Source organism: Papio anubis, chromosome 7, assembly GCF_008728515.1.
Source record: "Papio anubis isolate 15944 chromosome 7, Panubis1.0, whole genome shotgun sequence".
Lineage (NCBI taxonomy): Eukaryota > Metazoa > Chordata > Mammalia > Primates > Cercopithecidae > Papio > Papio anubis.
This window is the reverse complement of record NC_044982.1, coordinates 122,875,337-122,896,431: the sequence shown is the minus strand read 5'-3', so window position 1 is coordinate 122,896,431 and position 21,095 is coordinate 122,875,337. Positions and strand designations below refer to the sequence as shown.

General features: G+C 45.2%; 1 protein-coding gene across 11 annotated transcripts in view; it reads right to left on the bottom strand.

The window, feature by feature from the left end:
* Positions 1 to 21,095, bottom strand: part of TIPIN (TIMELESS interacting protein) — a 50,017-nt gene that overhangs the window by 17,479 nt on the left and 11,443 nt on the right. For 4 of the 11 annotated variants that reach the window (XM_009210458.1, XM_009210462.4, XM_009210464.2 and 1 more), the window contains one exon: positions 497 to 637. In XM_009210458.1, coding sequence (XP_009208722.1) covers positions 497 to 629 — 133 coding nt within the window. In that variant the 5' untranslated portion in view covers positions 630 to 637. Of the gene's footprint in view, positions 1 to 496; positions 638 to 977; positions 1,010 to 4,432; positions 4,550 to 21,095 lie in introns of those variants that run through there. The other 7 variants (XM_009210461.4, XM_009210466.4, XM_009210459.1 and 4 more) reach the window with 7 other exon arrangements.

Here is a 21,095-nt window from a genome sequence, read left to right as displayed (position 1 = left end):
TGGAGTGCAGTGGTGAGATCTTGGCTCACTGCAGCCTCAAACTCCTGGGCTCAAGCGATTCTCCTGCCTTAGCATCCTGAGTATCTGAAACTATAGGCGTGGCCTACCACACGCGGGTAATTTTCAAATCTTTAGTAGAGACGAGGTCTTGCTATGTTGCCCAGGCTGGTCTTGAAATCCTGGGCTCAAGCCATCCTTCTGCCTTGGCCTCCCAAAGTGCTGAGATTACAGGCAGGACCCAGTGTGCCCAGCCTCCTTTTTTTTTTCTTTTTTCTCCTCAAATACCTTTTACCACAGCTTCCTTTTACCACAGCCACCACGCCCCAGCTAATTTTTGTATTTTTAGTAGAGATGGGGTTTCACCATGTTGGCCAGGCTGGTCTCAAATTCCTGACCTTTTGATCCACCCGCCTCGGCCTCCCAAAGTGCTGGAATTACAGGCATGAGCCACTGTGCCCAGCCTCACAGCCTCCTTTTTAAAACTCTCTATACATACCTTCATCAGGCTCAATTCCTTCACCGTCTTGTCTCTCTGGAGAGGCTGGAGGTGGGAAAGGAGGAAAAGTTTCATCTTCTACATGCTCATAATCTGGTAGGTCAATCATGCCATTCTCCTGTGGTTCTAGCATCTTTTCCTCTAAGGGAAAAAATGTAAAGTTATTTGTATTCATCCAAATAGTCTCCACTATATAGACAAGTTCTACCTGCAGCCATTTCATGTGTTTCAATCAGTTAGACCACATTTCAAACTTACACATCATGAAAAGTAGAGAAGATACTAATTATGAAAAAAAGGACTAGCCTAGAAATCAGAACTAAGTTCCAAGGTAGACCCTAACACTAAATATCTATATCATTTTGAACAAATCGTTGTACCTCAACTATTGAGCTTCCCCTACCATAAAAAGATAAATTTTGGGCCAGGCGCGGTGGTTCATGCCTATAATCCCTTTGGGAGGCTGAGGCGGGCGGATTACCTGAGGTCGGGAGTTTGAGACCAGCCTGACCAACATGGAGGCTGAGGCAGGAGAATCGCTTGAATCTGGGGGGCAGAGGTTGCAGTGAGCCGAGATCGTGCCATTGCACTCCAGCCTGGGCAACAAGAGCGAAACTCCATCTCAGAAAAAAAGAAAAAAGATAAATTTGACTTTTCAGAGGGTTTCAAACTGTGATCCAATAGGGTATGAAATACGCAGGATATAGGTACTTCACCCCCACTTCAAGTAGAGCAGCTTAAAAAAAAAAAAATCTGCCGGGCACGGTGGCTCACGCCTGTAATTCCAGCACTTTGGGAAGCTAAGGCAGGTGGATCACAAGGTCAGGGGATCGAGACCATCCTGTGAATGGTGAAATCCCGTTTCTACTAAAAATACAAAAAATTAGCTGGGCTTGGTGGCGGGCGCCTGTCGTCCCAGCTACTCAGGAGGCTGACGCGGGAGAATGGCGTGAACCTGGGAGGTGGAGGTTGCAGTGAGCCAAGATGATGCCACTGCACTCCAGCCTGGGCCACAGAGCAAGACTCCATCTTAAAAAAATAAAATAAAATAAAAAATAAAAAAATCTCTTTATGGCCGGGCGCGGTGGCTCAAGCCTGTAATCCCAGCACTTTGGGAGGCCGAGGCGGGCGGATCACGAGGTCAGGAGATCGAGACCATCCTGGCTAACATGGTGAAACCCCGTCTCTACTAAAAATACAAAAAACTAGCCGGGCGTGGTGGCGGGCGCCTGTAGTCCCAGCTACTCGGAGGCTGAGGCAGGAGAATGGCCTGAACCTGGGAGGCGGAGCTTGCAGTGAGCCGAGATCGCGCCACTGCACTCCAGCCTGGGTGACACAGCGCGAGACTCCGTCTCAAAAAAAAAAAAAAAAAAATCTCTTTATATACACCTACTATGTGCCCACAAAAATTAAAAGCAAAAAAAAATTTTTTTAAATGTGTTTACATATTGGTGTTCTAGGTAAGGCTTCCTTTAAAGAATAGGAAATTATCCTCGGGTTGATAACTCGAAAGAATGTTTTTCAGTACTGCCTTACTTAACTTCTCAGTAACAACTGACACTTTCGGTCAGTTTTTTCTGGGAAAAATGTTTACCTTAACTTTTAAGACACAGTATTCACCTGGCTTTCCTCCCTTTCTGGGAACTCCTCCTGGATTTTCCTTGCAGGTTTATCTTCTAACCTGGCCATTAAGTATCCAAGACTCAATCCTAGGGCTTCTTCATTCATTTATGCATAGTTTTAATAAGAACTTATTTATTGATGACTCCCTGATTTTCATCTTTACCCTAGGCCTTGACTCTCCGATCCAGATCACTATTTCCCATTTTACACCTCCTAAATGCCTGAAAGGCACCTGTAATTCAACATGTACAAAACCAAACTTCTAAATTTTCCTAATTCAGTGAATGACATCTATCCAGCTAAGCAATTCAGAAACCTACAAGTCATCTTTAGCAATTCCTTCCCTCTATCCCACAGATCCTGCCCATTTTATTTCCTAAATATCCCTTGAATCTATTTCTCCTTATCTCTATAACCACTTCCCAACATTTCTTGCTTGCATTACTCCACTACTCTCATCCATTCTTGCCTTCTTCAATTGTCCGTATTACATCTAGACTGAATCTGAAAATGTAAAGCTGATCACCTCACTTGGCTTAAGTATTTCAATGGTTTCTGATTGCTCTTAAGATAAAGACAAAACTCCAAGGCCCTATATGATCTGGCCTCTTACAACCTCACCAACCTCACTTCACACTACTCTATGCTTTTTCTTTCCCTGAAAGAGCTATATTCCTCAGGCCACTAGATCTTTACAAATACTATTTCCTGTCTTGAAAAAGCTATACCTTGACTCCTAATCTCTTTCAGATATCAACTATCACCTTTTCAAAAGTTTACCTCAATTTCTCTAAATCCTTCTTTAGTAAGCATTCATAGTGTCAAGTACAAATATCATGGCACTTATCCAGTTTCAATATCAGGTTTTATTTATACAGTTATTTATTGTTCGTCTCCCAAACTAGACTGTAGCTCAAAAAGGGCAACCAGGTAGGTCTCTCTGTGCTACACAGCTCGAACCCCAGTGCTGGTACACAGCAGGTGCAGGTGCTCAATATATATTTGATGAATGATGGAATGCAAAAAAATAATTCCAAAGTTTCCCCAAATTGGAGTTAGATGATCTTTAAAATCTCACTAATTCTAAATTTCGATTACCATAAATATAAAAGCAAAGCATCAGCTGGGCGCGGTGGCTCACGCCTGTAATCCCAGCACTATGGGAGGTCGAGGTGGATGGATCATGAGGTCAGGAGTTCAAGACCAGCCTGGCCAACACAGTGAAACCCCGTCTCTACTAAAAATACAAAAAAAATTAGCCAAGTGTGGTGGCGGGCGCCTGTAGTCCCAGCTACTCCGGAGGTTGAGGAAGGAGAATCGTTTGAACCCAGGAGGTGGAGCTTGCAGTGAGCCAAGACCGCGCTATCGCACTTCAGCCTGGGCGACAGAGCCAGACTCCGTTTCAAAAAAAAAAAAGCAAAGCATCAATTCCCGATCATGACCCACGGTAGCTTCAAGTAAGCTACAACAATCTATACTAGGGTTCAGAACTTTGAGGCTGACAGCGAGCTTTGAGTTTGATGACAGTACCTAAAATATATTAAGCGCACTCAAGAACTGGCCAAGCACGGGGTGGGGATTGTCAGGAAACTGATATTTCTTCTATTTGTAGTGAACAAGACGCTCAATAGACGACTTTTACTCTGCGTCAGTGGTCGCATAACTGTCTCTTTTTAGACATTTATGAAATTGTGTGAACTTCCTCCTCTACTCCTCAAACTCCCAGAAGAGTTAAGGTAACAAATGTTATGTCCAAACCACGGTTTGTTCCCAGACCCTGGTTTCCAATGCCCATCTCTTTTCCAAGAAGTCCAAAGAGATGGCCCTCATCGCAAAGGAAGTGCTACCGTGCTGCCTCGATGTCCCCCTTGGGTGCCACCCCTGAAACATCGAACCTCCTATATCTCTTCTCCAGCCGCCCCCCTCATCCCCGATCCCCGCCTATCTTCTCTTTAACTTCATTCATTCATCCAACATTCGCTGGGCGCTTTCTACATTGACACGCCCCGGACAGAAGACTGGGGTAAAGATGATCAGGAACACATTCCCTCCCGCTAAGGGGCTTGGCAGAGTAAGAGGCAGCCCAAAACCTAAGCAACCGGGACACGCGCCCGCCTCCCCGCCTCTCCAGGCCAGGTCAGGTTGACTCCCCAAGCCTCCTGACTCGCTGCGACAATTAGGCTTTCCCGCTCGTCCGTCTGGCTCCCTGGCTCTTCCGTCTGGCTCCCTGGCTCGTCCGTCTGGCTCCCTGGCTAGTCCCTCTGACTTCCCTCTCCCCGCAAGAACTTCACTGGCCCGCCAGTCAGTCCTCACCTCACGCAGAAAACACCGACCACAGAGCTTACCTCGGCGTGCAGACTAAGCGCGCTTCTCGCGATACTCGGGAACTCCCGGGACAAGAAAGGCCCGCAGCGTTTGGCGCCAAATCCGCGCGCGAGCTGGGCGGGGCCTGCAAGACCCGCCTCTCAGGTTCCGCCCACCACGCCGGTCCCGCCTCCGGTCCCACTGTTTCCGCCCTCTGAATTCTTCAGAGGGCCTCCTTATTTTCATAAAGCTAATACTAGTTATTCTGGGCTTTTTTTTTTTTTTTTTTCTTGAGACTAAGTCTCGCTCTATCACTCAGGCTGGAAAGCAGTGACTCGATCTCGGTTGACTAGTCTCTAGCTCCCGGACTGAAACGATCCTCCCACCTCAGCCTCTCTTCCCCGACTACCACCACCACACCCAGCTAATTTTTGTTTTAATGGGTTTGTTTGTTTGTTTGTTTGTTTGTTTGTTTGTTTGTTTTGCAAAGACGGGGATTAGCTGCCCAGGCTGATCTCGAACTCCTTGGCTCAAGCGAAGCCTACCAGCTTCCCAAGTGTTGATTATATGTGAGCCACCACTGCACTTTAAACCCTGGAAATAGGTCTCAGTTTTTGGAAAACTGAACTGTGGAAGGAGGAAAAATGACAAAGGCAAGCAATAGTGAATGAGAAATTACCGCTTCTTCAGAGTTCATAGCAGAATGCCTTGAACTCAAGAGTTTTATGAATTGTTTATTGAATAATAAACTGAGAAAAGAGGTGGTAAAGAGAGGAAAAATAGGGTTGAGTGTAGACACTGGCTGGGTGCGGTGTGGCTCACGCCTGTAATCCCAGCACTTTGGGACGCCCAGGCGGGCGAATCGCTTGAGCCCAGAAGTTCAAGGCTTGCAGTGACTAGGATCGCACTGCTGGCGATCCAGCTGGAGATCCAGCCTGAGTGACACAGTAAGACCCTGTTGCCAAAAAAAAAAAAAAAAGAGTGTGAATGTAAACAAAAAGAAAAATGTCAAAAATATGTTACTTGGGACCGGGTGCAGTGGCTCACGCCTATAATCCCAGCACTTTGGGAGGCCGAGGCGGCCAGATCACGAGGTCAGGAGTTCGAGACCAGCCTGACCAAATGGTGAAACCCCATCTCTACTAAAAATACAAAAAATTAGCTCCAGCATGGTGTGTGGCGGCGCTCTGTAATTCCAGCTACTCAGGAGGCTGAGGCAGGAGTATCGCTTGAACCTGGGAGGTAGAGGTTGCAGTGAGCCGAGATCATGCCACTGCACTCCAGCCCTGGCGACAGAGCAAGACTCTGTCTCAAAAAAAAAGTTATTTGGCTGGGCACGGTGGCTCAAGCCTGTAATCCCAGCACTTTGGGAGTGTCGATCGGCGGATCACGACGCAGCCAGAGATCGGTGACCATCCTGGCTAACACGTGAAAAACCCCGCCTCTACCAAAATACAAAAACTAGCCGGGCGAGGTGGCGGCCTGTAGTCCCAGCTACCAGGAGGCTGAGGCAGGAGAATGGCGAACCCGGGAGGTGCATGGAGCTTGCAGTGAGCTGGAGATCCCGCCACTGCACTCCAGCCTGGGCGGCAGAGCCAGACTCCGCCTCAAAAAAGCATTTGGTCGACTTGTGGCTCATGCCTGTAATCGCAGCACTTTGAGAGGCTGAGGCAGGAGAATTGGTTGAGCCCAGGAGTTCAAAACCAGCCTGGGCAACATACTGAGACCCCCTGTCTCTATTAAATAAAGAGAAAATTTTTTGAGACGGAGTCTTGCTTCTGTGCCCCAGGGCTGAGTGCAGTGGCGCCGACCTCGGCTCACTGCAAGCCTCCTCGGCCTCCGGTTCACGCCATTCTCCTGCCTCTAGCTCTCCCAAGTAGCTGGGACTACAGGCGCCCACCACCTCAGCCTCCGGCTAATTTTCTTGTATTTTTAGTAGAGACGGGTTTCACTGCAGTTAGCCAGGATGGTCTCGGACCTCCTGACGCCGCGGATCTCACTCGCTCCCCGGCCTCCCAAAGTGCTGGGATTACAGGCTTGAGCCACCGCCACTGCCAGAGAAAAATATTTTTAAAGTTAACTTTTCCATTTTAAAATAGTGAGTCCAAATGTGTTTGTATTTGTTTGTATACACACAAACATACACACACAATCTCAGAAAAATATATAACTAGAACCTATGCAATGAAAGTGGCATATGGGATAGAGTGGGATGGGAACTTAACTATAATTTTTTTTGAACATACAAATGTATTAACTATTCAAAAAGCTAAATTTAAAAATGTTATCTGAAGCAAATATAGCATCATTAAGATTTGCCAAACCTAGAAGATAATTAGGGAATACTGGCAGCATTATTCTCTCCACTTTTCTTTCTCTCTTTTTTTTTTTTCTTCTTCTTTAAGACGGTCTCACTTTGTTGCTGAGGCTGGAATGCAGTGGTGCAATCACAGCTAGAATCAGGTGATCCTCTCTTCCCAGCCTCCCAGGTAACTGGCACTACAGGCTCACACCACCGCACTCCAGCTACCTTTTTATTTTTTATTTTTGAGACGGAGTCTTGCTCTTGTCTTCAGGCTGGAGTGTAGTGGCTAATCTCGGCTCGCCACTGTAAGTTCGGCCCTGGGCCCACGCCATTCTCCTGCCTCAGTTCTCCCGGAGTAGCTGGGACCACAGGCTTCGCCACCATGCCCAGCTAATTTTTTGTATTTGGTAGAGAGACGGGGTTTCAATTGCAGCAGCTGTAGGATGGTCTCTGATCTTCGACTCAGGGATCCGCCAAGCTTTCAGTGCTCAGTGCTGGGATTACAGGCGTGAGCCACCGCGCCTGGCCCCAGCTAATTTTTTAAATTTTTTGTAGAGACAGGAGTTTCACCATGTTGCCCAGACTGGTCTCCAACGCCTGGCCTCCAGCTACTTTTCTGTAGCATGATGAAACATTTTATTAAAAATTTAAAAAGCGAGGCTGGGTGTGGTGGCTCATACCTGTAATCCCAGCACTTTGGGAGGCCAAGGTGGGTGGATCACCTGAGTTCGAGACCAGCCTGGCCAATATGGTGAAACTCCACCTCTACTAAAAATACAATAATTACCCAAGTGTGGTGGGTGCCTTCCTGTAATCCTAGCTACCCAGAGGCTGAGGCGGGAGAATCTCTTGAACCCGGGAGGGGAGATTGCAGTGAGCCAAGATTGCACCACTGCACTCCAGCCTAAGCAATACAACTAGACTCTGCCTCAAAAAAAAAAAAGTTTAAAAAGCACTGACTCCTGGATGTCCAGGCTGCAGTGAGCCGTGATCACGCCACTGCACTCCAGCCTGGGTAACAGAGTGAGACCCTGTTTCAGAACACACACACACACACACACACACACACACACACACAAAGATAGAAAGTAAATTACCAATTTGTCTAAAATTATGTATGCACGTGTATCTATGTGTCACATTTCCTTTATTTTATGGTTTTATTTCTATACTTGTGAGATAACATATATCAATATTCAACAATTAATAAAATTAACATAAATTTAGTTTTTTTTCGTACTTGAGACAGAGTCTTGTTCTGTCGCCCAGGATGGAGTGCAGTGGTGCAATCTTGGCTCACTGCAGCCTCGATCTCCTGGGTTCAAGAGATTCTCTGCCTCAGCCACTCGAATAGCTGGGATTACAGCCATGCACCACCATGTCCAGCTAATTTTGTATTTTTTTGTATTTAGTAGAGATGGGGTTTCACCATGTTGGTCAGGCTGGTCTCAAACTGACCTCAAGTGATCCATCTGCCTCAGCCTACCAAAGTGCTGGGTTACAGGCGTGAGTCACCGCACCAGGCCTAAAAGTAATGTGAATTTGAATGAGAAATGTCTGTTTCAGTAGTCTGAATTATTGAGACAAGAGGCATTCTTTTAATTATCCAGGTAAGTTTATATACTATACTTTTTGACTAATAAATGTAAAAGCACTCTGAGAAGTTAAAAAAAGTTATACACCTTCCCCACATTGCCCCCAGCCTGCCAAAAACGAACAGAGCAGATACTCTTGAAGGTTTAAATCTCAGTTCCATCATTTACTGGTTGGTGACTTTTAACTCTGATTCAGTTTCCTTTTTTTTTTTTTTTTTTTTTGATCACCTGAGTTGGAGTGCAGTGACACTGTAACCGTGAACTCCTGATCTCAGGTGATCTTCCTAACTAGGCCTCCCAAAGTCCTGGGATTATAGACATGAGTCACCCCACCTAACGCAGTTTCCTCATAGGGTTGTAAGGAGGAGTAAAAAACAATATTTAATGGCACGTTACTGTAGTATCGCAGCTACTTCAGTCTGAGGCAGGAGGATTACTTGAGCCCAGGAGGTCAAGGCCAGCCTGAGCAACAGGGACATCCTATTCCTAAAAAATAAAAATAAATGTAAAAGACATTAATATGTTTTCTATAATTATCCATATGATTTTTAGAATGTTTCACCCTTTTAGAAAATGTAAAGATTTCGGCCGGGCATATTGGCTCACACCTGTAATCCCACCACTTTGGGAGGCTGAAACAGTGGGATTGATTAAGCCTAGGAGTTCCAGACCAGCCTGGGCAACATGGTGAATGAAACCCCATCGCTACAAAAAAGTAAGAAAAGAAAATGTAAAGATTTTGTTAAGTAATTGTTTATTGTTTTATCTGAGTTACAACGACAGTTGTAAGTCATTAATATTGTCAATAACTAATTGTTCACTGGATGCAGTGGCTCTTGCCTGTAATCTCAGCACTTTGGGAGACCAAGGCAGGTGGATCACTTGAGGCCAGGAGTTCAAGACCAACCTGGCCAAAATAGTGAAATACCGTCTCTACTGAAAAAACAAAAATTAGGCCTGATGCAGGTGGCTGAGTCCTGTAATCCCAGCACTTTGGGAGGCCAAGGTGGGCAGATCAGTTGAGATCAGGAGTTCAAGACCAGCCTGGCCAACATGGTGAAACCTCGTTTCTACTAAAAATACAAAATTAGCCCGTTGTGGTGGTGGGTGCCTGTAATCCCAGCTACTGGGGAGGCTAAGGCAGGAGAATCGCTTGAACCCAGGAGGCAGAGGTTGCAGTAAGCCGAAATTGCACCACTGTACTCCAGCCTGGGCTACGGAAGGAGACTCCATCTCAAATCAATAAATAAGAATTAGCTGGGCATAGTGGCACACACCTGTAATCCCAGCTATGTGGAAGGCTGACGAATGAGGATCACTTGAATCTGGGAGGCGGAGGCTGCAGTAAGCAGAGATCATGCCACTGCATTTCAGCCTGGGCAACAGAGTGAGACTCTGTCTCAAAAAAAAAAGGTTAAACTGAACATTTTAGTACCTTGTTCAGATGTATCCAAAACCTAGAAGTTTAGGATCATTACTAAGTATTCCTTATTCTCTTTTCATTTTTCATAACCTTTCTATTGTAATTTTTTTTTTTTTTTTTGGAGATGGAGTCTCGCTCTGTTGCCCAGGCTGGAGTGCAATGGCCCCATCTCCACTCACTGCAACTTCCGCCTCCCAGGTTCAAGAGATTCTCCTGCCTCAGCCTCCCAAGTAGCTGGGATTACAGGCATGTGCCACCACGTCCAGCTAATTTTGTGTTTTTAGTAGACACGGGGTTTCTCCATGTTGGTCAGGCTGGTGTTGAACTCCCAACCTCAGGTGATCCACCTGCCTCAGCCTCCCAAAGTGCTGGGATTACAGGCGTGTGGGAGGCCAAGGCGGGTAGGTCACTAGAGCTCAGGAGTTTCAGATCAGCCTGGGCAACACACTGAAACTCCATCTCGTGCCTGGCCTATTTAATTAATTATTTATTTATTTATTTATTGCAATGGAGTCTCACTCTGTTGCCCAGGCTGGAGTGAAGTGGCTCAATCTCGGCTCACTGTAACCTCCGCCTCCCAAGTTCAAACATTTCTCCTACCTCAGCTTCCTGAGTAACTAAGATTACAGGTGCCCGCCTCCATGCCCAGCTAATTTTTGTATCTTTAGTGGAGATGGGGTTTCACCATGTTGGGCAGGCTGGTCTCGAACTCCTGACCTCAGGCAATCCACCCGGCTTGACCTCCCAAAGTGCTGGGATTGCAGGCATGAGCCACCACGCCTGGCTTATAAATAGTTTTTTGTTGTTGTTGTTTTCTTTTTTTTTTTTGAGACGGAGTCTCGCTCTGTCGCTCAGGCTGGAGTGCAGTGGCTGGATCTCCCCTCACTGCAAGCTCCGCCTCCCGGGTTCACGCCATTCTCCTGCCTCAGCCTCCCGAGTAGCTGGGACTATAGGCACCTGCCACCTCGCCCGGCTAGTTTTTTGTATTTTTTAGTAGAGACGGGGTTTCACCGTGTTAGCCAGGATGGTCTCGATCTCCTGACCTTGTGATCCGCCCGTCTCGGCCTCCCAAAGAGCTGGGATTACAGGCTTGAGCCACCGCGCCCGACCTGTAAACAGTTTTATACTGTTAAACAAAATAGTGAGAGGACATTGCTATGGACTAACCTCCCACACTAGGCCTGAACAGGCCAGACCAAATCAAAATGGAGTCACTCTGAGCCAGTTCTGGTTCTGAGGGCTGCCCAATTCACAATTGTTCTTTGTTCTTTCCTCAGTTCAACTGTGCTAAATATCATCTGCTTCAAGTTTCTATTTTATTTATTTATATTTTGAGACACAGTCTCACTCTGTTGCCCAGGCTGGAGTGCAGTGGCATAATCATGGTTCACTGAAGCCTTGACCTTTTTGGGCACAGGTGATCCTCCCACCTCAGCCTCCCGAGTAGCTGGGACCACAGGCATGCGCCACAGCACCCAGCTAATATAGAGATAGAGTTTCAATGTATTGCCCAGGCTGGTTTGAAACTCCTGAGCTCTAGTGATCCACCCACCTTGGCCTCCCAAAGTGTTGGGATTATAGGCATGAGTCACTGCGCCTGGACTGTGTTTTTTTTGAGACGGAGTCACACTCCATCGCTCAGGCTGAAATGCATTGGCGCAATCTCAGCTCACTGCAACAACCTCTGCCTCCTGTGTCCAAGCAATTCTCCCACCTCAGCCTTTTGAGTATCTGGAATTACAGGCACGTGCCCCCAAAAGAAAGAAATTCTTGAGAATAGGTAATTTATAAAGAAAGTAGACTTTTTTTTTTTTTTTTTTGAGATGGATTCTCACTCTGTCACCCAGGCTGGGGTACAGTGGCATGATCTTGGCTCACCACAACCTCCGCCTCCTGGGTTCAAGCTGTTCTCCTGCCTCAGCCTCCCAAGTAGCTGGGATTACAGGCATGCACCACGACGCCCAGCTAATTTTTTTTTTTTTTTGTATTTTTAGTAGTGATGGGGTTTCACCATGTTGCCTAGGATGGTCTCCAACTCCTGACCTCAAGTGATCCACCTGTCTCGGCCTCCCAAAGTGCTGGGATTACAGGCGTGAGCCACCACGGCTGGCTAAGAAAGCAGGTTTAATTGGCTCATGGTTCTGCATACTTCTGGCACCAGCTCCTGGGCAGGCATCAGGAAGCTTACAATAATGGTAGAAGGAGAAGAGAGAACAGGTATGTCATATGGTGAAAGCAGGAGCAAGTGTGAGAGAGTGAGTGGGGAGGTGCCACATGCTTTTAAATGACCAGATCTCTTGAGAACTCACTATCTTGAAAACAGCACCACCGGGTGCGGTGGCTCACGCCTGTAATCCCAGCACTTTGGGAGGCCGAGGCAGGTGGATCACGAGGTCAGGAGATCAAGACCATCCTGGCTAACACGGTGAAACCACATCTGTACTAAAAATACAAAAAATTATCCGGGCGTGGTGGTAGGTGCCTGTAGTCTCAGCTACTAGGGAGGCTGAGGCAGGAGAATGGTGTGAACCCGGGAGGCGGAACTTGCAGTGAGCTGAGATTGCGCCACTGCACTCCAGCCTGGGCAACAGAGTGAAACTCTGTCTCAAAAAAAAAAAAAAAAGAAAAAGAAAAAGAGCACCAAGCCATGAGGGATCCACCCCCATGGCCCAAACACTTCCCACCAGGCCCCCCTCCAGCACTGGGGATTACAATTCAACATGAGATTTGGGCAGGGACAAATATCCAAACCATATCAACATGCTACAGAGAAATCTTTCTTTTATTTTTTTTGAGACAGAGTCTTGCTCTTGTTGCCCAGGCTGTATGTAGTTCAGTGATGCGATCTCAGCTCACTGCAGCCTCCGCCTCCCGGGTCCAAGCAATTCTCCTGTCTCAGCCTCCTGAGGAGCTGGGATTACAGATGCGTACCACCACGCCCAGTTAATTTTTGTATTTTTAGTACAGACGGGGTTTCGCCATGTTGGCCAGGCTGGTCTTGAACTCCCGACCTCGTGATCTGCCCACCTTGGCTTCCCAATGTGCTGGGATTACAGGCGTGAGCCATCATGCCCGACCAAGAAATCTTTCATGAAGGAAAGAGTAAAGACAAGCAACCAAAAAGGACAACGACCCTCTAAAGTTCCACTGAAAAATCAACTTGCAAAAGGCAGATTAATACGAGAAAAGGAATACAAATGTATTTAACATGTATACACTGGGGCATTCCGAATGAAGACCCAAAGATACAGGGTAAAATATTTTTATGCTTGGGTTCAACAAAGTATGGAGAGGCATGTAGAAATATAATAGGAGGCTCACACTTGTAATCCCAGCACTTTGGGAGGCCGAGGCAGGCAGATCACTTGAGGTCAGCCTGACTAACATGGTGAAACCCCATCTCTACTAAAATACAAAAATTAGCTGGGTGCGGTGGCAGGTGCCTGTAATTCCAGCTACTCAGGAGGCCGAGGCAGGAGAATCACTTGAACCCGAGAGGCAGAAGTTGCAGTGAGCTGAGATCACGTCACTGCATTCCAGTCTGGGTGACAAGAGTGAAACTCCATCGCAAAAAAAAGAAAGAAAGAAAGAAAGAAATATAATTGGAGAAAAAGGCATTCAAACCAGAGCAACTGTGTCTTGAATAAGGGCTGAAGTAAAATGAAGATGAGACCCGTTGGGCTGCATTCCTAGTAGGTTAGGCATTCTTTGTCTCAAAATGAGATAAGAGGTCAACAGGACTGGTATTGCAAGAGACAGGTCATACCTGCTGTTTACCTGCTGGTAAAACAGGATATGGTAACAAAAGCCGGCTAAAATCCACCAAAATCAAGATGGTGGCGAAAGTGACCTCTGGTTGTCCTCACTGCTCATAATACACTTACTCTAATACATTAGCATGCTAAAAGATACTCCCACTAGTGCCAGGACAGTTCACAAATGCCATAAAAATGTCTGGAAGTTACCCTATATAGTCTAAAAAGGGGAGGAACCCTCCATTCTGGGAATTGCCTGCCCCTTTCCCAGGAACCTCATGTTTAATCCACCCGTTTAGTATATGATCAATAAATAACCGTAAATATACCCAGTCAAGCAGCCCAAGCTGCTGCTCTACATATTCTTTTTTTTTTTTTTTTTTAGATGGAGTCTTGCTCTGTCGCCCAGGCTGGAGTGCAATGGCAAGATCTCGGCTCACTGCAACCTCTGCCTCCTGGGTTCAAGCAATTCTCTTGCCTCAGCCTCCTGAGTAGCTGGGATTACAGGCGCGTGGCACCATGCCTGGCTAATTTTTGTATTTTTAGTAAAGACGGGGTTTCACCATGTTGGTCAGGCTGGTCTCGAACTCCTGACCTCGTGATCTGCCCGCCTCGGCCTCCCAAAGTGCTGGGATTACAGGCATAAGCTACCGTACCCAGCCTGCTCTGCATATTATTTTAGTTTTTTAACTTTCTTAATAATCTTGCTTTCACTTTATGGACTTGCCCCAAATTCCTTCTTGCACAAGATCCAAAAACTCTCTCTTGGGGTCTAAATTAAGACTACGTTCCAGTAATATCTCCCCGGTGAACACAAAGGGACAATGTTAGAGAATCCCCCTACCCAAAAGAAATAGACTGCAGCATGAATTGGCCGCCTCTGGGTAAGTGGTGGAGTACATTTTATCCCAGGTAAAAGGCAGAATTGAGTTAGAGGCCCAATTTAGGAGAGGTGGAGTCCCTCCTAAAAAAAAAAAAAAAAAACGGGGTTGGCCAGGCGTAGTGGCTCACACCTGTAATCCTAGCACTTTGGGAGGCCGAGGCAGGCAGATCATGAGGTCAAGAGTTTGCAACCAGCCTGGCCAACATGGTAAAACCCTGTCTCTACCGAAAATACAAAAATTAGCCGGGCATGGTGGTGGGCACCTGTAGTCCCAGCTACTCAGGAAGCTGAGACAAGAGGATCGCTTGAACCTGGGAGGCAGAGGTTGCAGTGAGCCGAGATGGTGCCACTGTACTCTAGCCTGGGCAAAAGAGTGAAATTCTGTCTCAAAAAATAAAGCACATTAGGCTGGATGTGGTGGCTCATGCCTGTAATTCCAACACTTTGGGAGGCTGAGCCAGGAGGATCACGAGGTCAGGAGATCGAGATTATCCTGGCTAACATGGTGGAACCTCATCTCTACTAAATATACAAAAAAAAAAAAAAAAATTAGCCAGGTATGGTGGCTTGCACCTGCAGTCCCAGCTCCTTGGGAGCCTGGGGCAGGAGAATTGCTTGAACACAGGAGGCAGAGGTTGCAGTGAGCCGAGACTGCACCATTGCACTCTAGCCTGGGCAACAGAGTGAGACTCTGTCTCAAAAAAAAAAAAAAGAAAAAAGAAAAAGAATAGAAATTCCAAGGAAGCGGTTGACTATGTGTGTCCAAAATGCAGGGAGAGAAGTCCAGGGCGGCAGTAATAAAATTGGAGGCCCTTTGGCTGGGCATGGTGGGTCACACCTGTAATCCCAGCACTTTGGGAGGCCAAGACAGGTGATCACCTGAGGTCAGGGGTTTAAGACCAGCCTAGCCAATATGATGAAACACCATCTCTACTAAAAATACAAAATTAGAAATACGTGCTGGTGGGCACCTCTAATTCCAGCTACTTAGGAGGCTGAGGCAGGAGAATCACTCAAAATGGGGATGCAGAGATTGCAGTGAACCAAGATCATGCCACTGCACTCCAGCCTGGGCAACACAGCAAGACTCTGCCTCAAAAAATATATATATATATATTTATGTATATATTTATATATGTAATATATATCTGTATAAATTAGTATATCTATATGGACAGAAAAAATCAAACGATACAAACAACAGACACACAAAAGCAAAATGAAAGATTTTCTTCCCATTTAGCAAGTCTGTCTTTCTTTTTTTCTTTTCTTTCTTTCTTTCTTTTTTTTAAGATGGAATCTCGCTGTGTCACCCAGGCTGGAGTGCAGTGGCATGATCTCAGCTCACTGCAACCTTCAACTCCCGAGTTCAAGGCATTTCTCCTGCCTCAGCCTCCAAAGTAGCTGGAACTACAGGCACCCGCCACCACACTTGGCTAACTTTTGTATATTTAGTAGAGATGGGGTTTCACTATGTTGTCCAGGCTTATCTTGAAATCTTGACCTCGTGATCTGCCTGCCTCGGCCTCCCAAAGTGCTGGGATTACAGACATGAGCCACCACACTTGGCCAGTAAGTCTTTCTAAATATAATCACTGTAAACAATTTTTTATGTTTTTTTCCAAGAATAAAAAGCACATTACTTTGTGTTTCTATTTTGTTATTATGAGTAATGCTGAACCAAATGTCCCTGTTATACATAAATCTTTGTACTTTTTTTTTTTTTTTTTTGACTCAGAGTCTCGCTCTGCTGCCTAGGCTGGAGTGCAGTGGTGTGATCTCGCCACAACATCTGTCTCCCAGGTTCAAGCAATTTTCCTGCCTCAGCCTCCCGAGTAGCTGGGACTATAGGTGTGCGCCACTATACCTGGCTAATTTTTGTATTTTTAGTAGAGATGAGGTTTCACTCTGTTGGCTAGGCTGGTCTCGAACTCCTGACCTTGTGATCTGCCTGCCTCAGCCTCCTAAAGTGCTGAGATTGCAGGCATGAGACACCATGCCTAGCCTAAATCTTTGTACATCTTGGATTATTCCCCTAAAATAAATTTCTAAATTTGAACTATATACATCATGGGCATTATAGGAAATTGCTTTTTTAAAAAATAGTCTATAGACCGGGCATGGTGGCTTATGCCTGTAATCCTAGCACTCTGCGAGGCCGAGGCAGGAGGATCACTTGAGCTCAGGAGTTTGAGACCAGCCTAGGCAACATAGCAAGACCTCATCTTTACCAAAAAAAAAAAAAAAGCGCTGGGTATGGTATCACACACCTGTAGTCCCAGCTACTTGGGAGGCTGACACAGAAGGAGTTCCAGGCTGAGACTTGAGCCTGGGAGTTACAGGCTATAGTGAGCCATGATTGTGTTACTGTTCTCCAGCCTGGGTGACAGAGTAAGACCCTCTCTCAAATAAATAAACAAAATAAAAATATAGTCTAAAAACTAAGTTTGAATAGCATCTAGATTTGCCAGTTTCTGTGTGTGGCCCCAAATCCATAGAACTCAAAAGAAGTGTGGATTATGATATATCCAAATATATTGAATTTATGCAAAATATGGCTTGCTATAACTTGAAATTGAAGGTGAGTATCAAAATTGCAGAAATATATGGTAGACAAAGGAAAAATAATCATATTATTGTTATTTTTTGGCATAATCAAGACCTTTAATAGAGATACTTGAAAATGTCCTAGCCAAACAAACCTACTAACAATTGATAAAACTAATTTTACCTATCTACTCTTTGGCAAGATACCAGAGACTTTTTAAAAGATCATGGGTCTGGCAATCAGATGATGTCCCTGTTCTAACCCTAACTAGCTGTGTGACCTTGGAGGACATCACTGAACTCTCTGAAGCTGAATTTTCCTATTTATAAAGTGGGTTGCCTGAACACTAGGACCTCTAAAATTCAGCTCTAAAATTCTAAGATGAATTCAGTCTCCCACTCTTTAAATGCAAAAGCCGCATCTCAGGTGCCAGTCTAGGATCCAGTCACAAAGGTCTATCTATTTAGAGAAAGCATAGAGGGGAGCAAGGATAAATAGCCACATGGTTCAGCAGTAATCATAATGATACAACAATGTTATCATTATAATAACAATAACAAGTTTATATTTTATGAGGCTGTACAATTAAAGCAATCTGGCACATTGCACAGAAGAGATTCCTTGCTCCCTGGGAGTATATAAATAAAGTACAAAATGCATGAAGGTACCAATAATAATAGTTCACAATATCTTAAAATATACACAAACTCAGGACTATGTGCCATGTATAGTGCATTATTGGAGAGGAAACCTTTTCATGCAAATTCTCAGCTCTCTATAAGTTGACCTGCCCCTGAGCAAGAAGGAATTATAAAAAGACCGATAAACTTTATAATGGCTCTGCTGTATAGCTCCTACATGCTCTTATTATTATAGTTCCCTGATCACTGTAGCTCAAATCGTGATTCTCATTTTACATTTCCTGCTTGTAATCTTTGCAAAGCACTTGGCAGGAAACGGATCATGCAGGGGTTTTCCATTGAGTGGAAGAAAGCATGAGGGAAAAACAAAAAACGACAACAAAAAACCCCAATTATGACATGTATTTGAATGAATGTCCTGGGAAAGAGATTTGAGGTTTGTTTACTCTCAAATCAGACTTGGAAATAAGAATATCCGGGATCCTGGACTGTGATTTCAAAGGAAGTCAAGCTTCCTTCTCCACAGCTGCCCTCGAGGAAGCTGGTATGTCCTGAGTATATCTTCTTTCACCATGCTATCCAAGGGTAAAAAGCAAAATACCACAGTACCACGTTTGCCAAGCCAGAACGAGGTCCCTACCCTGACTCCCATCAAAAAACAGGTGCTGGATCTGACATCCTGTATGGTTTAAGCCACATCCTTAGAGAGCAATTGAAATTGCATCATCTTTCACCTTGTTGAGGCATCTTTTCCTTTAAATAAAGGGCACGGGACCATTAAAAGTGGCTCTCAAAATAACCTAGTGGTTTCATTGCATTCAGAATGTTGGACATCAGGAACTGAGGAAGCGGATGTCCTTGGTGGGGGGGGGGGGGGGGGAGAAGGGCCGACTGGGGCTTGGGGCGGGGTGCAGAGGGGATAGTAATATCACTCTTTGCACTGTGACTCTTCACTCAGTTACTCAATAGGAACAGCTGCCAAACTCATAGGAGCTTAAAAATCCAGACAATGGATTTAAAAGCAGTTGATACAGAGCCAGAGTTCTTTCAAGATTAAAGTATAGAAAAATGTGGTATTAAAATAAGAAAAAAAGTAAAGTGGAATTTCTTCATGTGAAATAACTTCTGTTTGCAATGAGCAAGGTTTTTTTTTTTTACTTTGAATTTTCCAACTGAACTTTTCATAATAAAAGAATAAAAGATCTTAATTAGTAAGGAAGCAAATGTGGACATGCCACTAAAATAAAACTCTTCAACTGATAATATCATAAACCTCACTGATCCTATAATATCAACTGCATGTGAATATGCCCGAAAGTGTATCAAGCAAGGCCAGGCGTGGTGGCTCACACCTGTAATCCCAGTACTTTGGGAGGCCAAGGCACGTGGATCACTTGAGGCCAGGAGTTTGAGACCAGCCTGGCCAACATGGTGAAACCTCATCTCGACCAAAAATACAAAAATTAGCCAGGTGTGGTGGCACATGCTGGTAATACCAGCTACTCGGGAGGCTGAGGCACGAGAATTGCTTGAGCTGGGGAGGCAGAGGTTGCAGTGAGCTGAGATCTTGCCATTGCACCATTGCACTGCAGGCTGGGCAACAGAGGGAAACTGTCTCAAAAAAACAAAAAAAAAAAGGCCGGGCGCGGTGGCTCAAGCCTGTAATCCCAGCACTTTGGGAGGCCGAGACGGGTGAATCACGAGGTCAGGAGATCAAGACCATCCTGGCAAACATGGTGAAACCCCGTCTCTACTAAAAAATACAGAAAACTAGCCGGGCGAGGTGGCGGCGCCTGTAGTCCCAGCTACTCGGGAGGCTGAGGCAGGAGAATGGCGTGAACCCGGGAGGCGGAGCTTGCAGTGAGCTGAGATCCGGCCACTGCACTCCAGCCGGGGAGACAGAGCGAGACTCCGTCTCAAAAAAAAAAAAAAAAAAACAGTGTAAGTGTATCAAACTTTCTTCTACCTGTTGTATATTTTCTGGTCCCCCTCCCCCCACCTAATAAGGTAGTATTTGTTATATAATTTAAAAAACAGAAAAATTTGGAGCAAAACCCACAAAATTCTCAGAAGACACAAATGTTTTAATGTGAGAAAAGCCTGTATCATTTTTTTCAACCTAAAAAGCAAAACAGGACAAATAAAAATATATTTGGGTCAGTCGGCTCTATTTTCTTGCGAAAAAAAAGTTTTTCCATAAATTTCTTCTTTTCTCTGGTAATTGTTTCTTTTGCCCAGACTAGGGTGCCATGGCACGCTCATAGCTCACTGCAACCTCAATCTCCACAGCTCAAGCAATTCTCTCAGCTCAGGCTCCTGAGGAGGTGGGACTACAGGCACTTGCCATCATGTCCAGCTCATTTTTGTATTTTTTGTAGAGAGGAGGTCTCACTACATTGCCCAGGCTGGTTTTGAACTCCTGAGTTCAAGTGATCCACCCACCTTTGCCTCCCAAAGTGCTGGCATTACAGGCATAAGCCACTGCGCCTCGCTGGTAATTGTTTTACTGAAGGGTAACATATAGACAGAAAAGTACACAAATCATGAATGGAACACACTGTGTAACCAGTACCCAGATCAAGAAAGCAGAGGTTGCCAGCACCCAGAAAGCCCCCTTCATCTCACTTTCCTCACTCCCTTTCTCAAGGATAACCACTATCCCAACCTCTACCACCATAGACTAGGTTTGCCAGGTTTTGAACTTTATATGAAACAAAAAAGTAGTATTACTTTCTTGTGTCTAGCTTCTACTCAACAGGATGTTTGTGAGATTTACGCATATTGTTGCAAGTAGTAGTCCATTTTTACAATGCTATGGAGTATTCCATTGTGTGAATTTATCACAATTTATCCATTTACTGTCCATGGAAACTTGGGTTGTTTCCCCAATAACTATTACAAATAATGCTGCCACAAACATTCTTGTAAATGATTTTTGGTGAATATATACAGCCACACATCACATAAAATGTTTTGGTCAGCCACAGTCCACATATATGATGATGGTCCCATAAGAGTATAATAATAGGGCTGGGAGCAGTGGTTCACGCCTGTAATCCCAGCACTTTGGGATGCCAAGGCAGGCGGATCACAAGGTCAAGAGTTTGAGACCAGCCTGGCCAACATGGTGAACCCCGTCTCTACTAAGAATACAAAAATTAGCCAAGTGTGGTAGTGGGGGCCTGTAATCCCAGCTATTTGGGAGGCTGAGGCAGGAGAATTGCTTGTACTCGAGAGGTGGAGGTTGCAGCAAGCTGAGATCATGCCACTGCATTCCAGCCTGAGTGACAGAGCAAGATCCCAGTCTTGGAAAAAAAAATATTATAATACCAAATTTTAATGTATCTTTTCTATGTTTAGATACAGAAACATCATTGTGTTGCAACTGCCTACACTATTCAGTACAGTAATGTAACATAGAGGTTTGTGGCCTAGGAGCAACAGGCTATGTCACATAGCCTAGATGTGTAGTAGGTTGTAGTATCTAGGTTTGTGTTAGTATACTCTATGTTGTTTGCTCAA